The 16,932-nt window shown below is 53.4% G+C and overlaps 1 protein-coding gene across 1 annotated transcript in view; it reads right to left on the reverse strand.

Annotated features, from left to right (window-relative positions):
• Window positions 1–668: 668 nt before the first annotated feature.
• Window positions 669–16,932, reverse strand: part of KCNK5 (potassium two pore domain channel subfamily K member 5) — a 54,664-nt gene continuing 38,400 nt past the window's right edge. The window contains exons 2-5 of the mRNA XM_029047005.2: window positions 10,883–10,994; window positions 10,265–10,431; window positions 8,236–8,404; window positions 669–4,521 (exon numbers count right to left, since the gene is read on the reverse strand). Of these exons, the coding sequence (XP_028902838.1) occupies window positions 3,728–4,521; window positions 8,236–8,404; window positions 10,265–10,431; window positions 10,883–10,994 (1,242 nt within the window). The 3' untranslated portion in view covers window positions 669–3,727. The remainder of the gene's footprint in view (window positions 4,522–8,235; window positions 8,405–10,264; window positions 10,432–10,882; window positions 10,995–16,932) is intronic.

Consider the following 16,932-nt stretch of genomic DNA (forward strand, 5'->3'; position numbering starts at 1 on the left):
ACAAATACCGCAAGCTTGGCACACAGCGTTTGACACTGTATCAAGCGTTAGGGTGCAAGACGCAAGATCATCAGGTTGGACACAGTCCCTTTTCCGCACGGGGCTCGCAGTCTAACTAGAAGGGGGAACTGGTATTGAATCTCCATTTTACAGATCAGAAAACTGAGGCTCAGAAGTTACATTATGTAAGGTTAAGATCCTTCTAGCTGAGGGCTCTCCGAGGGGGCCGGAGGAAGCAACATGGTCCAGTAGGAAAAGCACGGGTCTGGGAGTTCTAAGCCCAGCTCTGCCACTAGTTTGCTGTGTGACCTTGGGCAAGTCACTTCTCTGTGCCCCAGTTATCTCGTCTGTAAAATGGGGATGAAGACTGTGAGCTCCATGTGGGACAGGACGGTGCCCAACCCAATTTGCTCGTATCTACTCCAGCACTTAGAACAGTGCCTGGCACATAGTAAGAGTTTAACAAATAACAAATACCACAATTATTAAAAAGGGAACAGCAACCCTAAAAGTCCTGGGGGCCATCCCCTTCACACCATCACCAAAAAAAAAAATCCTGTCATGGAAGTACCCGACAGCAATAGCTGATCAGACTTGAGAGTCATTTTAAAACCAAAAAACCTAGAGTGAGGCTCTTCTCCGTCCACAGACCCGAGCAACACCAGACCAGCTGTTGCGTTTTCTTTTTTATTGTAAAACATCAAAATAAATTACACTTTACAGGAAGCTTTCCGATATTTACATACAGTGATTCCAGTGACAATCAGCGACGAGAGGAATGTTGCATTCACAGGATAAAGGCCAACTCGCCAGTACAAATCGTGGAAATGTAAGGACTCGGATTCCCCTCCTTGGCTCAGAACAAGAGGACGAGGTGGGCTGAGCGTGGACCCCTTTCCCGTGGCTCCAGGATCCCCTCAGCCCCACCACGTCAGAGAGGCAGGCCCCACGGCCCCCTCTGCTCGACCTCTTCCCTCCAGTTTCTCCAGTTTCTCCAGGTTTTGGAACTAAACTTTGGATGTGATCGCTTCCTCTCCTCAGATACCATCCAGTGGCCCCGCCACGGATTCCATCCCCGGGTCAAGCAGCTTCGTACCAATGCCCACAATTCATTCCAGACAGGATCGAGTGGAGTTAAAAAATATATATATATAATAAAAAAAATACAGACAAAAAGAGAAAAACAGGAGAGTTGGAACAGACGACAGCGGCACGGGGATGATTCTTCCCATTCCGATGAAGGTTCGCGATTGCTCTTCACATAGAGCGAACCCAGATTCTGCAAGTGTGCACACATACACGTGTGCGTAGATAGATGTGCATGTGGGTTTGTGACCTGGAGTCAGGTGTCCCAATTGGGTCACAGGGTCACAGGCCTGAGCTGGACTTCCTTGATCCAGGGAACCCTCAGGGAAGGAACCTTGAACAGCAGCAACAGGCAAGTAAGCTCCTTCCCCAGGTAGCAGAATCTGTTTTACCTTTCAACCCCCTTAACAGCAGCCAGCCACAGTCCGTTCGTAAACCTGCAAATCTCTCCCAAACTAGAAACTCAAAAAACAATAAAGCCCGAAGAGGAGCAGAATCCCTCCCGTGAAATCTTATCCCTCCTCCCCCAGTCTCCCAACACAAACAGTTTCCCATTCCAGTCATCTCCCCGAAAACAGCAGCTGGGGCCGCAATCTCGGCCGCCTCCTGTTCACCCTGCCGCCTTCCCGCTCGGCGGGCCGTGTCTCCGAGGCACAAATACTCGTGAAGTATTTCTGGCCACGATCTCAGAAATCAGGAGCGAAGGCCGACCTCAGCTTCCGGCCCAGCCCCCGGCGGTGGCCGCTTTGGTCACCGTGGTCAGGCCGACCTGTGTCAGGAGGGCCCACAGTCTCTACTGTCCACTACAAGCCACAGCCCCTCCGCTTGAAGGTCTGGGAATCAAACTGGGATAAACAGACGGCCACGGGGAGAGGGTCGGCCTCGGGGAGAGGGAACAAATTCCCCAACTCGGCACTGCTCGGATGAGTGCCCCAGTCAGCTCTGACCACGGTCGAGGGGTCTGGATTCGGTCAGGTGCTCGCTAGGGGCACGGCTGGGGTTGCGGCCCACAGCTGGAGGCCGGAGTGTTTTCCTTATTAAAGTGTTGGATTGGGCAGTCCTCTTCCAGCTCCTGCCCAGAAGTGAGATCCTGGTCACTGCGGACACTCAAGAGACACTGAAAAACACAAGAGCCTTCCCCGAGAAGCGGAACTGGGAGTAAGATACCTATCTCCGAACCAGGATTCCCTCCTGGGGTGCCCGGCTCGGCCCCCCCGGCGAACTGGGAGTAAGATACCTCTCTCCGAACCAGGATTCCCTCCTGGGGTGCCCGGCTCGGCTCTCCCGGCCCCCTCCCCAAGTACTGGGGTGCTCTGCCTACATCATGAGGTAAAAGCAGCAACGGCACGGTGAACGTGTCCGCTCCCGCTCCGCCTGAGGCCGGTTCAACTGGCTCTGGCCAATGAGGCCCCCAACGGCCTGGAGCAGGGGGCAATCTCCCTCGGCCTTTCAGGGTCTGGCTGCATCCCTCCCCGTCTTGGGTTCCCTCAGTCTTCCCCCCCCGTGGGTTTTTACGACCAATCGACTGTACTAAGCACTTGGGAGAACGCACTATAACAAGAGTTTCCAGAACCACACTGGTCTTGGGGGCCGGCCCGGAGGCAGAAAGACTTCCAGGTGGGCTGCCGCTAGAGGGGAGATCTTTGGGTCTGTGCTTTCCTGTGCTTTTCAAACCAGTGAGAGCTGGCCACGTCGTATCAGGCAGGACACGGAAACCATGAGGAGCAGGTTTGGCCGTCCAGGGGGCTCTGGGAAGGTAGTTGCTCCTGACCCCTTGCCCCATCCCGTGGGACACATCTCCTCTTCCGCCTTCCCGGTCATCCCCTCTTGAGGGAAGGGATGCTATCACCTGCTCACCCATCCACAGTCACTTTCGAGAAGAAAAGGGCTGGACAGAGGGGGTTTGGGATTCTAATCCAGCACCCAGGAAATGCCCGTGGGGTGTCACCAGGCTAGAGAGTGACAGGCCAGAATTCTCCCCTAGTGGAGTTGGGGTGGGGCGATTTCTTGTGAGGGCAATGGCCATCCTACTCTTGGCTGGCTACCATTTCCCCCTCCCACTCCCAAACCAGGAAACACCCCTGGAATCCCAGAATGCCCCAGTGGTTGTTCAACCACAGTCTGGGTCGGCAGATTGGCGACCTTCTCAGGGGAGGAACCATTCCTTAAAATGGGGAAGGGGAGAAGGGAGCCTGGAGCCAATGGTTGGCCCTCCCCCAACTTGCCCCTCCATAGGAGTTCTGACCTGTGGCCTCGCCCCCAGAAGTGGGAAGCTCCCTCCCCGGAATCAGGAGGGGGGTGAGAGAGGGGAAGATTTTCTAGCCCGAATCCGACAGCAAGCCACAGGTCCAGTGTATTCCTTAGAGCTGTCCCTCTTCTTCCCCATCTGTCGCCCCTCCTGAATTAGAAGTGAAAAGAATTGGTCGAAAAGAATCGAATCCTTAGGTTCGAAACGTCAGTTCCATCCGGTCATTCGACAGTCATTCCCGGGGAGCCGCAGAGATGTGCTCGGAACGGAGGGGGGTGGGGGTCGGGTTTCGGCCTTCTCTCTCCCGGTTTCTCCCAGTCCTCAGACCGTCCTTCCTGGAGTTGACGGCTTTCCCGGGATGTGCCGGGGCCGGGAGGGAGGGGCTGGGAAGCCTCACGTGCCCTTGGGGATGTTGGCTTTGTTGTAATCGTTCAAAAGCTGCTCGTAAGGCACGGACACCTCCGACTCGTTGCTGGTGAAAGTCGACTCGTCGGACGAAGGGGCCTCGACCAGGTTCTGAGGCGTCGCGGGCTCCTCGGCCAGGTTGTCGTCCAGAGAGGACTTGGACGTCTCCTCGTCGGAGAGCCCGTCCTCGTTGACGAAGTTGATGTTGGCGTTCTCGAAGATCAGGGGGCGCGAGTCGCGGGCGTCCCAGGCCTCACCCTCCTCCTCGCTGATCCGGTCCAACTGATTGATGATCACGGTTTCCTCCCCGGTCCGGCCGGGGGACTGGGGTCGGCTCACGTGCCCTTTGCTCCTGAGGGCCTGCGCGACCTCTTCGCAGCTCATCCGGCTCTTGGTGTAGTGCACCAGCGGCGCCCGTTCCGGGCCCGGGGGGCCCGACCCGGCCGCCTCTGGCCCCGTCCCGGCCTCCTTCTCCCCTCCGGTCTTCAGGGCCTTCTTGCCGATCTGCTTGATGAGGTCGTTGTAGGTCTCCTCCTTCTTGGAGAGGAAGCTGAAGATGTTGACGTCCTTGGGGTTGCCCATCTGGAGAGCCTTCTTGGAGTGGGGCGAGCTCTCGAAGGACTCTTTCCTCCGCCGCCGCCGTTTCTTGATGGCCTTGTGCACTTCCACGAACATGCTCACTTTCCAGTTCACGAACAGGCTCAGCCAGGCCAACCCCAAGTAGATCCACAGCTCCACGAAGTAACGGTACAGGGCGTGATAGTTGGCATCAGGATTCACTCCTAGAAGAGACACGGAGGCAGAGATTAACCAGCGTGGCCTAGTGGATAGAACCCGGGCCCGGGAGTCAGAAGGACCTGGGTTCTAATCCCGGCTCCGCCACTTGTCTGCTGTGTGTGTCGCTTCTCTGGCCTCAGTCTCCTCATCTGTAAAATGGAGGTTGAGAGAGGGAGCCCTATGTAGGACAGGGACAATGTCCAATTCTATTATTACATTTCTACCTTGGTGCTTAGTACAGCGCCTGGCACATAGTAAGTGCTTAACAAAATCACTATTATTACGGCAAACTGAGGCACAGCGAAGTTATGCGACTTGCCCGAGGTCATGATAAAAATTATGGTACTTGTTAGGAGCTTACTACGTTCCAGGTACTTTCTAAGCACTGGGGTGGATACAAGCAAATCGGGTTGGATCCAGTCCCTGCCCCACATGGCTCACAATCTCAATCTCCATTTTACCGATGAGGCAACTGAGGCACAGAGAAGTGAAGTGACCGGCCCAAGGCCACATAGCAGACACGTGGCAGAGCCGGGATTAGACCCCTCGACCTTCTGACTCCCGGGCCCGGGGTCTATCCGTTATACCGTGCATTAGGTTGAGGTTATGAATCTCACAAGACGACACAGGGCGCTGAGTCAGTCAGATCCCAAACCATCCGAGGCCAATGGGAGCCTGAACCGGATGCTTTGAGATCGAATTTGTTGTGGGCAGGGAATGTGTCCACTGTTATACTGTCCTCTCCCAAGTGCTTAGGGCAGTGCTCTGCACACAGTAAGTGCTCAGTAAATACGATCCACTGACTGACAGAAAGGGGAAGACATTGAGGAACATTCTAGAGGGGAAGGTAGGGCAGACTGATCAGGGCAGATTCAGTTCGACCTACAGCCCCGTTGAAGAGGCAGAGATCAGGACAGATGTGGAAAAGACACAGGGATCATTGATTTTTTTCCCTCCTTCATTCTTCTTCTTCCCAGGTCTGTTCACCTTTGCCTGGTAGGGCAGTTCTACTCTGGGTTCTAATCTAGGCTCCGGCCCTTGTCTGCTGTGTGACTTTGGGCAGCTCACGTCACTTCTCTGTGCCTCAGTTTCCTCATCTGTAAAATGGGGATTGAGGCCGTGAGCCCCATGTGGGATAGGGACCGTGTCCAATTTTTTTGTATCCACCCCAGCGTTTGAACAGTGCCTGGCACACAGTAAGTGCTTAACAAATGGAATTGTTATAATTATTATTAGGGAGTATGGCTGGCAGAGCACTCTCCTGAAGTTACCGGGGACCGAGGTGTTCCCGAGCATTAAGTCCGGAATAACTGCTCTGAAACCGTTAGTAGAATGGCAACGATTTGTTTTTAAAACTAGCTACGTGTCCAGGCTACGGCGGTGACGTCCCCCAGCTTTGATAATCGGACTCGCATACTCGCTCATCCCCGGTCTCTGACAAGATTTGTAGCTCTTTGGCCCGTTCGTTCTTTAGAGCCAATTCCCTCCCAGTCCGCATTTCTCCCGCATTCCCCAATCTCTGGCTCCCGTCCCCCCAGTACTCGACCGTCGGGACCTTCTGCTCCTCGTGATGCCAAGAAACCGGAACTTTTTTAAAGCAGATGACGTGAGTCTCAAACGTTATCTCCCAGACGGTCCATCTCTGGTCACTGAGGCCCCTAAAGCCAACTCACTACAAAATGGCTTTTCCGTTTGACATCTGGGTTCTATCTACTTTATTTATTCCATGTATAGGTGGTCACCCTGACCACCCCCTCGCTCCCTCCATGGAGACCGACAGTACCTCAGGGTTTTTGTTTTTGTTGCTGGTACCCCCGTGGATCATTTCATAAGAGAAGCAACGTGGCTCAGTGGAAAGAGCCCGGGCTTGGGAGTCAGAGGTCATGGGTTCGAATCCCAGCTCCGCCACTTGTCAGCTGTGTGACTGTGGGCAAGTCACTTCATTTCTCTGTGCCTCAGTTACCTCATCCGTAAAACGGGGATTAAAACTGTGAGCCCCACGTGGGACAACGTGATCACCCTGTATTTACCCTAGCGCTTAGAACAGTACTCTGCACCTAGTAAGCGCTCAACAAATGCCAACATTATTATTATTTCAATTAATCAATCACATTTATTAAGCGCTTACTGTGTGCAGAACACTGTACTAAGCGCTTGGTGGAGTACAATATAGCAGTAACCGACACGTTGAGCTTACAGTCTAGAGGAGGAGACAGACGTTAATATAAATAAATTACGGATACGGACATAAATGCTGCAGGGTTGTGGGGGGGAGGGGATGAATGAAGGGAAGAAGTCAGGGTGACGGAGAAGGGAATGGAAGAAAAGGAAAGAGGGGTTTAGGCAAGGAAGGTCTCTTCGAAGAGATGTGCTTTCAATAAGGGTTTGAAGCTGGGGGTGGTGGGGGAGTAACTGTCAGATAGGAAGAAGTTGGGGGGGTTCCAGGTTAGGCGGAGAGATAGATGCGATCGAGGTACATTGAGTAGGTTATCGTCAGAGGAGCCAAGTGTGTGCGGGCTGGCTTGTAGTAGCGGGAAGGGGGCAAGGCGATTGAGTGCTTTAAAGTATTTATACATTCCCCTTCCTCCTGGAACTCGACCAGGGACTTCATCAGTGCTGCTGAGTGGTGGTTACCCGGGGATCTGGGTGATCAAAGCCACGCCGAGAAGCAGCGTGGCCCAGTGGACAGAAAACGGGCCCGGGAGTCAGAAGAACCCGGGTTCTAATCCCGCCGCCGCCGCCACTTGTCTGCTCCGTGACCATCGGCAAGCCACTTCATCTCTCTGTGCCTCGGTTCCCTCATCTTTAAAATGAGGATCAAGACCGTGAGCCCCTGCGGGACGTGGTGCTGTGTCCGACCGGATTAGCTCGTGTCGACCTCAGCGCTTAGTACAGTGCCTGGCACTTAGGGAGCACTTAAATATCAGCACACACGCACACCAAAAAAGACGAAACCGAAGAAGAAAACAAACACACTCCCAAGGAAGCAGAGTTCCCCTCCCCAGCCTCCTGATTGAGCAAGTAGAGGAAGAGTGAAAGGGAGAGACGGAGAGAAGAGAGAGTGAGCAAACTCGCTAGATTCCAGGACCCAGAGCACTTAAGCAGGGGTCAGGAGTAGAGCCCGGGGCCAAGAGGTGTGTCTGGAATCTCGTATCGAGGAGGCCGCGATGTTGGGACGGGGCTGGCACCGGGGTATGGAGGAAATTCCGCAAGCGGCCAAGCGGCTGAGCGAGGCCCCGTTTATCAACTGATCTCCCCGGGGACCCGACCCCGACCCCGGCCTCCGCCACCCAGGGGGTGGGCCGGGGCCCGGGGTTGACGGCGCCGGCTCCGCTGGGGCTGGGCGGGGGTGAGTCAGCGGCAGGGATGGAATCGGAACCCGGCTCAACCCCGGAGCCCCTCCCGCTTCCCGGCAGCCGGGGCCCGCGACCCAGGATTGGGAAACGGCACGGGAGTTTCGCGGGCGGGAGCGACTCAGAGGTCACGGGGGTTCGGAGCTAACCCCACCTGGATCCGGTCACGCCATGCCTCCACCACCCTCCCCCCGGCTTCATCTGTACTTCCGTCAGGTGGGCCCTTGGTTGGGAGGGGGCCTCCCACCCTTCCCGGTGACTCGGCCGAGCTGTGCCTCCAGGTTCGGCCCTGCCCGCTGGAAAGTCCCGAGCCCCAGAGGGTCTCCCTTGCCCGGCCGGAAGGAGGGGGGACTTGGGATCACTCACCAGCCACGAAATCCCCAAAGCCGATGGTGGAGATGGTGATGAAGGAGTAGTAGAGGCCCTCGATGTAGTCCCAGCCCTCCGTCACCATGAACACGAAGGGCGGGATGACCAAGTGGACCAGGACCCCCCAGACGATGAAGATGGCCGTGCACGTGATCTGGGCCTTTCTCTGTACAGGGGACACGGACAGGCGACGAGGTTAGGAATGAGCAGCTTCCGCCGGGGGCCGGGAGGGTTTCCCATCTTCCCTCAGGAAGAGCGGTGGCTTGAACAGAGCGGGATGCGGCCTACCGGGGAGGGAGAGGTCTGTCACCGAATCCCCAAGTCGAGTGGCTCAGGGTGGGTCCCTCCCACGGGGGAAGCGAGGATTTGTTTCTGGTCGCCTAGGCTCAGCGTTTCCCTGACTGACGACTTCCCTCTGCCCCGTATAAGGGCTCTATTCAGGTCCTCCTGAGGAAGAGATGACCACAGGGAAGCCAGATCCTCCTGCCCCGAGGCCTTGGGGGAGGGGTGTAGATGGGCCTGGTCCCTCCGCATCTGAGGTGGCCCATTATCTGGCTTTTTGGACCGGCCTGGCAGCCTTAGGCTGACCTGAGGACAGGGTTGCTGTCACTTTTCCCGTCCCCTCATCTTGATGCCACACTTGATGGCCTCACCCATCCTGGTCTCCCCCAGGCGGCCCGGAGGAAGCCACCCGACCAGCTGCCGCTCCCGCCCACCGCCTCGGTCCCGCTGGGTGCTGGGATCGTCTTCGCCATCCCCTTCTCCCTCTCCCTTCCCCGGTCCCCACTCCCTAATGGATAGAGCACAGGTCTGGGATTCAGAAGGACTGGGTTCTAATCCTGGTTCTGCCACTTGTCTTTGGATGACCTTGGGCAAGTCACTTCACTTCTCTGGGCCTCAGTTACCTCATCTGTAAAATGGGGATGAAGACTTGAGCCCAGTGAGAGAAAGGGACTGCGTCCAACCTGATTAGCTCGCATCTATCCCAGGGCTTAGTCCGGTGCCTGACACGTAGTAAGCACTTAAATACCACAGTTATTATTTTTCCTCCCGCTCTCCTCTCTCTTCAAAGCCCCAACCCCAATACCAATCGGGGTACTTTCTGAGCACCAAGCTCCGCAGTAAGGGCTCAGTGCTCTGTCAGCATCCTGCCAGGTTCATCCAATGGTCTCAAACTAAACCAAGTAGCTCCATGTGGACCGTGCCCTGTCAAAAGGCACGGAGAAAGACTCCCTTATTCCTGGCAAAACCCGGACGGAACATTGACCGAGAGCTCAACAGGAACACCCGGCAAAAACCGGGAGTGTACAAAAGAGCACAGTGAATAGGCATCTACAACTGGGAGGCTCTGTTCAGATTTTTGGAAGACAGTGATGACATACGAAAAGGAAACAAAGCCAGCTTTAATAGTGATAATAACTGTGGTATTTGTTAAGTGCTTACTATGAGCCAGGCACTGTCCTAAGCACCAGGGAAGATAATAATGATGGTATTTGTTAAGCGCCTACTATGTAACGAGCACTTTCAGCGCCGGATAAAAGTTAATCGTCCTCATTAGTATAGTGGTGGTCATCTCCACCTCTTATGTGAGGGACAGGGGTTTGATTCCCCGACGGGGGTGTGTGGGATTTCCTCCTCTGGATTGTAAGCTCGTCGTGGGCAGGAATGTGTCTGTTTGTTATATTGGACTCTCCCCAACCGCTTAATACGGTGCTGTGCACACAATAAGCCCTCAATAAATATGTTCAATAGATACTTTTGAATTAATGAATGAATTGGATTGGACACAGTCCCTGTCCCCCATGGGGCTCACAGTCTCAATCCCCATTTTCCAGATGAGGAAACTGAGGCCCAGAGAAGCGAAGGGACCTGCCCGAGGTCATACAGCAGTCGAGTGGCGGATCCGGGATTAGAACTCATGACCTTCTGACTCCCAGGCCTGGATTCTATCCCCTACGGCATGCTGCTTCTGCTTGAAGACCCCCTCCCCCTTACACCCCTCCACCCAGTCGGCTTTGGCTCCTACCAAGCTCACGCCTCTCTTGGTCAGAAACTGGCCCAGCCTCTTGGCCCGGCCCCCGAAGAACTTCCCCAGGGCGCTGATCCACGTTAGGCAGAGGGGAACCCCGAAAAGTCCGTAGAAGATGCAGAAGAGCCGCCCGGCGGGGGTTTTGGGAGAGACGTTCCCATAGCCTGAGGAAAGAGAGGAGAAAGAATCGATCAGGTGGGAGAGACGGTGGCAGTGCTGTCGGGTGGCTGGTCTTCCGTTAAAGAGGAAGAGGGGGTGTGAGGAGAGGTGGAGGGGAGGAGGGACGGGAGGAGCGGTGAGGTCACCACCCGAGCGCGTGGGAAAGCTGGGGTTTGGCTTCGTGAGTTGTCCTTGGCCTCCATCCCTGCTGCCTTTTCACTGACTCCAACACCCCACAGCTCATCCAGAATCAAACCGGCCAGAAGAAAAGCACCATCTGAATATGGGAGGGGTGAGGGGATGGGGAAGAGATGGAGGGAGCAAGGGATTCTGGGCCCGGCTGCTGTTCTAGACTCTCCCTATCCATCAGTGGGGTGTACTGAGTGTTTATCGGATACAAGGGAGGGAGGGAGGTCGGAAGGGCGGGACAGAGGGTCTCAGGCACACGACACCCACCGATGGTCGTGATGACCGTGGCGGCAAAGATGACGGCATTGGGCCAGTTCCAGTTGTTGAAAGTTTGGTTCCCCGTGATGGCAACGCCTTGTCCATCTGCATCAGACACCACCTGCGTGGGGAGAGAGACCAGACCGGTGTTTAATCGTGGGCGACTAGCCCGGTAGAGAACCCCCCTCCGTCCACCGGCTCCCAGGAGATCAGAGCCCTACCCCCTTGCTGGGAAGTCTCCAAAATATCCCCCATTCAATAAGCCGGTGCTCTCAGGGGTCAGTTTACCACACCTCCCGTGGCAATGGATTTTGGTAATCCCCTTCAGCTGCTCCACACCTGTCTCACATCAGATCAATTGTGGCCTCTCCCAGATTGACACCAATAACAGTGAGATCATGGAATCCTAATCCCCTTCCCTCCCCCCCCACCTCCGTTCATTTACTCATTCATTCAATCGTATTTATTGAGCGCTTTCTTTGTGCAGAGCACTGTCCTAAGCACTTGAAAGTACAATTCAGCAACAAATAGAGACAATCTCTGCCAAACCCCATGCAGGTGTGGTGATAGGTCAGCCCAGAAGGATGCAGGGAGGGGCAGGGTCTCTTCTAGGCTGGGGGTATCTTAAAGATCTTCAGGGCAGCAGACACCCCCTGCTTCTCATACCCAGCCCACTCCTCCCCCCTGCCATCACTCATTTACCTAACCCTATTGGTGGAAGTCCTTTCTAATACGTAAGCTCAATTTTTCTGCTGCTCCATCCCTTTTGCTGTTTAAGGCAGAAATGTAATAATAATTGTGATACATGTTAAGCACTTACTATTGCCAAGCACTGTTCTAAGCACTGGGGTAGATTCAAGTTATTCAGGTTGGATACAGTCCCTGTCCCACATAGGGTTCATGTTCTTAATCCCCATTTTACAGATGAGGTAACTGAGCCCCAGAGAAGTGAGATGACTTGCCCAAGGACACTCAGCAGACATGTGGCGGAGCCAGGATTAGAACCCGTCGCCTTCCGACTCCTAGGCTTGTGCTCTATCTACTAAGCCACGTTGCTTCTCCTAACCATGGTACCACTGTAACTATTGAATCCCCTCAGTTTTCTTTCCAGGCTGAATCATCTTAGTACCTTTAACCTTCTCCTACAGCCCTGGTCCCCAGACCTCCCCTCCCCACACCGATCCCGAACTCTTGTCAGAGACGGAGCCGATTAACATTCAGATACCATCTAACGTCTTCATTCAGCTACTTCTCTCAGGGGTCCTGTCTTCCCGGACTATCCCCAATCCCCGAACTGGGACCCAGAGCTCTAGCTGGTCTCTGGTGTGGTATTGATAACGGCGGGTCCGTATCCTACGCGAGACCCAGCTGCAACAAGTCTATCACGTGCCCAGGTAGGTGTCTATCTACTTCTATCTGCCAGGTTCACGGCAAGGATTCTGGTGCATTATAACAGTAGTAATAATAATAATAATAATGAAGCACTTGCTCTGTACCAAGCATTGGGGTAGATACAAGATAACTAGGTCCCACAGGGGGCTCCCAGTCTAAGTAGGAGGGAGAACAGGTATTGAATCCACCTTTTACAGATGAGGGAACCGAGGTTCAGAAGTTAAGTGACTTGTCCAAGGTCACACAGCAGGTAAGCGGCGGAGTCGAGATGAGAACTCAGGTCCTCCGACTCCCAGGCCTGGGCTCTATCCACTAGGCCACACCGTTTCCCAAAGGAAGCACAGAAACACCCCACTCGCCAGCAGCAGGCTTTTCCTGTGGTACCTTCCCCGTCATGCTCTGGTTTATGCGCCAATGGCACACTCCTTCTCAGCAATGACACTTCACTATTGACGCTTTCACCTTCTCAGTGGCCCCCCTTCCTCATCTGTACAATGGGGATTCGATACCTGTTCTCCCTCCTACTAAGACTGTGAACCCCATGTTGGGATAGGAAGTATGCCTGACTTGAAGATCTTGTAACCACCCCAGAGCTTTGTAGGTTTTGGCAATACTAAGTGCTTTAACAAATGCTATGACTATCATTACTGTCCTGACAGTTTTCCAGGGATGTGGATCACCCTGTCAGTTAAACATCTCCTGCTCCCTTTAACCATTTTGAGTTCAAGGGTACCGAAGAGAAAAAACAGCCTGGCCAGGCCTGGTACACTGCCTGCTTCTTCATGGTCACTCTGCAGATGGCCTTCATTCATTCATCCATTATTTATTTATTCATTTAAAGCACTGGGCTTTATCGAGTGCTTCCTGTGTGCAGAGCAGTGTGCTAAGCACTTGGGAAAGTACAATATACCAATAAACAGACACATTCCCTGACCACAAGACATAGGCCACAGCTCCTGGGTTGGAAGATGGGGCAGCATGGCCTAGTGTCAAGAGCACGGGTTCCGGTGTCAGAGGAAGTGGGCTCTAGACCCGGCTCTGCCATTTGTCTGGTGTTTGGCCTTGGGTAAGTCGCTTCGTTTCTCTCCCCCTCGGTTCCCTCATCTGTAAAATGGGGAGTGTGAGTCCCTTGTGGGACGGGGACGGCGTCCAACCTGATTCCCTTGTATCTATCCCAGTGCTTAGAGAAGTGCTCGGCACATAGGAAGTGCTTAACAAATACCATTATCATTATTATTATTATTAATAAGGTGGTGGAATGGGCGGTAAGTTCGGGCCTGTGACCACTCTGGCAGGCTCGCAGTGGTGGGTCTGGCTTATTCCCAGACCACGCAAGCGGCTCTGGTTGATAACTCATCTCCCTCCCAAAGTGCCTTCTCCCCAACTCCAGCGAGCAGTTATCTGTTCAAGCCACACTCCCTATTCTCCCGGTTATCTGTTTGCTTGGGGTCCGGCTTCACGGGACTCTTCCTCAAAACCAGGCCCAAGGGGCAGGCTTAGCCATGGCGGGAGGCCCAGGAGATAAGAGGGGCCCTTGGAAGCAGGGGCTCTTCTCAGATGTTTTCTGCACCCAGACTGAGGTCACAGCTGCTGCGGGGTGGAGTTTATTTATTTTTGGGCGTTTGTTAGGCGCTTACTATGTGCCAGGCACTATACTAGTGTGACTGAGGGCAAGTCACTTCACTTCTCTGTGCCTCAGTTCCCTCATCTGTAAAAGGGGGATGAAGACTGTGAGCCTCACGTGGGACGACCTCATTCCCCTGTATCTACCCCAGCGCTTCAAACAGTGCTCTGCACGTAGTAAGCGCTTAACAAATACCAACATTATTACTTTACTAAGGGCTGGGGTAGATACGAGCTCATCAGATTGGACACAGTCCACGTCCTAAATGGGGTCACAGTATTAAGCACCATTTTGCAGATGAGGTAACTGAGGTACAGAAGTCAGCTGCAATTGAAGTGAGTTGAAGTTGTGCAACTTCAACTCCTGCTCCTTGCTCTGTCCACACCGATGGATGGTATTTGTTTAGCACTTACTATGTTTCAGGCACTGTATTAAGCACAAAAGGGAATTGGGTTGGACACAATCCCTGTGCCAGGTAGAACTCATAGTCTTAATCCCCATTTTACAGATGAGGTAACTGAGGCACAGAGATGTTAAGTGACTTGCCCCAGGTCACTCAGCAGGCAGGTGGCAGAGCAGGGATTCGAATGCAGGTCTTCTGACTCCCAGGCCCGTGCTCTGTCCACTAGGTTGGTTTAGAGGGGAGATTTTCAGTCTTCTGGGAGGACCTGCCTCAAGTTTGAGGATCTGTCACCAGAGGAAAGACGGAGGCCAGGACCGGCAACACTCTGGCACATCAGAGGGTCCAAGGACTTGTTCTCAGCCTGAGACTGGAGACCCTCGTTGTGGGACCCTTATTCATTTATTTATATTAATGTCTGTCTCCCCCTCTAGACTGTAAGTTCGTTGAGGGCAGGGAATGTGTCTGTTTATTGTTCTATGATACTCTCAAGAGGTTAGTACAGCGCTTTGCACACAGTAAGCGCTCAAAAAAATGACTGAATGAATGGGACCTGGGCCTCTCTGCTCTAGGCCTCTGCCCGGATGCTGTCGTAGCTACCTTGCACTTTTCCAATCCAACAAAGCAGTGGTATTTACTGAGCACCTATTGAGCACGTGAAAAAGTTCACCAGAAGAAAACAGATGGCATTCCTACCCTTTAGGGGCTTGTAATCAAGTAGAGAGAAAACAGGCAGGCTTGAATGATTTATAAACTCTGGGAGCAGCTGGGAGACCAAGGGTAAAACCGACAGTAGCCCGAAAGTCTGCCAGGATGAAATAGCTGAATCAATCAGTGGAATTTACTGAGCTCTGACTATGTCCGGAGCAGGCAAGTGGGGGGACGGGGATTAGAACTCAGCTCCTCCGACTCCCAGACCCGTGCGCTTTCCACTGGGCCACTTAATGCTGCTTCTCATTTCCCCAGCTCCATCACTTGCCTGCTGTGAGACCTCGGGCTTAACTTCATTTATGCCTCATTTCCTCATCGGCAAAATGGTGATTCAAAACCTGATCTTCCTCCTACTTAGGGACCGTAAGCCCCGTGCAGGGCAGGGACCGTGTCCGACCCGATTAACTTGTATCGACCCTGCTCTTAACGCCTCAATTATTGAGGCCGTTGGAGAGTTGAGGGGTCCGGCGGTTTTCCAGTCTGCTCTGGAGCTCGAAGCCAGTCATCGCCACCACACCGTGTAGGCTAACGAAACCCGCTGGGATTGGAAAAGAGGGATGGAAAGGGAAAGCTGAGGTGCGGTGGAGACAGACGGCCTACAGTTCACACCCTCTCCGTACATCAGCAGGGTTCATTCCTGACCAGGCTTTCTCGGTTAGGGAAACAACCATTCAGAGGGGAGCCATGTCTCTCCCGCCTGCGACGATCTTTAACTTGGCTCCCGGGCCAACAGTCAATATTTTCATGCTCTCGGCTGGCTGGGACAGGGGATCCTTCAAACACGGCTCCGTTTCAGTCTTCCCAAGAAGCAGTGTGGTCTAAAAGATAGAGCATGGCCATGGGAGTCAAAAGGACCCGGGCTCTAATCATGACTCTGCCATGAGTCTGCTATGTGATGTCGGGCAAGTCGCTTCGCTTCTCTGTGCCTCAGTCACTTCATCTGTAAAGTAGATTTAAGACCCGAGCCCCTTGTGGACCTCACGCTCGATGTGGGAAGGAAATGTGTCTTGTTTATTGTTATTTTGTGTCCCCCCAAGCATTTAGTACAGTAAGCGCTCAACAAATACGATTGAATGAACGAAAAACACGGACTGCGTCCGACCTGACTAGCTTTTATCTACCCCAGAGCTTTGTACAGAGCCTGGCACATAGTAAGCACTTAACAAATACCACAAAAACAAACAAATAAAGAAACTTTAATGGGGTCAACGGAGCTAAGTGCAAGATGACCAGATGGGCAAGTGGACACAGCTGGGCCCTCTTGTTGCTGGAGGAGAAGGAAGGGACAGAGGCCCCTTCGCCCAGAAATCAAAAACCAGACAGTTCACTCAGAACACGGAGATGCAGTCGGAATGCTAACCCAGCCAATAAAACCCTGATCTAACTGCCACAGTCTGGATCCTCATGGTGAGGACAGGCTAAATCTACCTATCGGCCTAGAAAGTCCCTCTCGCTTTCTGTATTTATCTTCTTCAGTAATAATAATGCTAATAATAATGGTATTTGTTAAGCACTTACTACATGCCGGCACACTGTACTAAGCACTGGGGTGGATTCAAGCAAATCGAGTTGGACACAGTCCCTCTCTCATGGGGGGCTCACAGTCTCGATCCCCATTTTACAGATGAGGTAACTGAGGCAAGCGATGTGACTTGCCCAAGGTCACACAGCAGGCAAGTGGCAGAGTCAGTAACAGGGTGGCCCTTGGGCTCCTCTCTGGAGAACACTCCCTGGTGTTAACAATAAAAATAATAATAGAAACAATTGTAATATTTATTAAGCATGTGCTAAGCACTTGGAAGATCACGATATTCATATTAGGTATACTCCCTTTCCCACTTGGGAGGGAGAAAAGATTTTGAAACTCCACTTTCTCCCCGGTTAGACTGTAAGCTCCCTATGGGACAGGGACTGTGCCCAGGAACTGTTATA

Source organism: Ornithorhynchus anatinus, chromosome 19, assembly GCF_004115215.2.
Source record: "Ornithorhynchus anatinus isolate Pmale09 chromosome 19, mOrnAna1.pri.v4, whole genome shotgun sequence".
Taxonomy (NCBI): Eukaryota; Metazoa; Chordata; class Mammalia; order Monotremata; family Ornithorhynchidae; genus Ornithorhynchus; species Ornithorhynchus anatinus.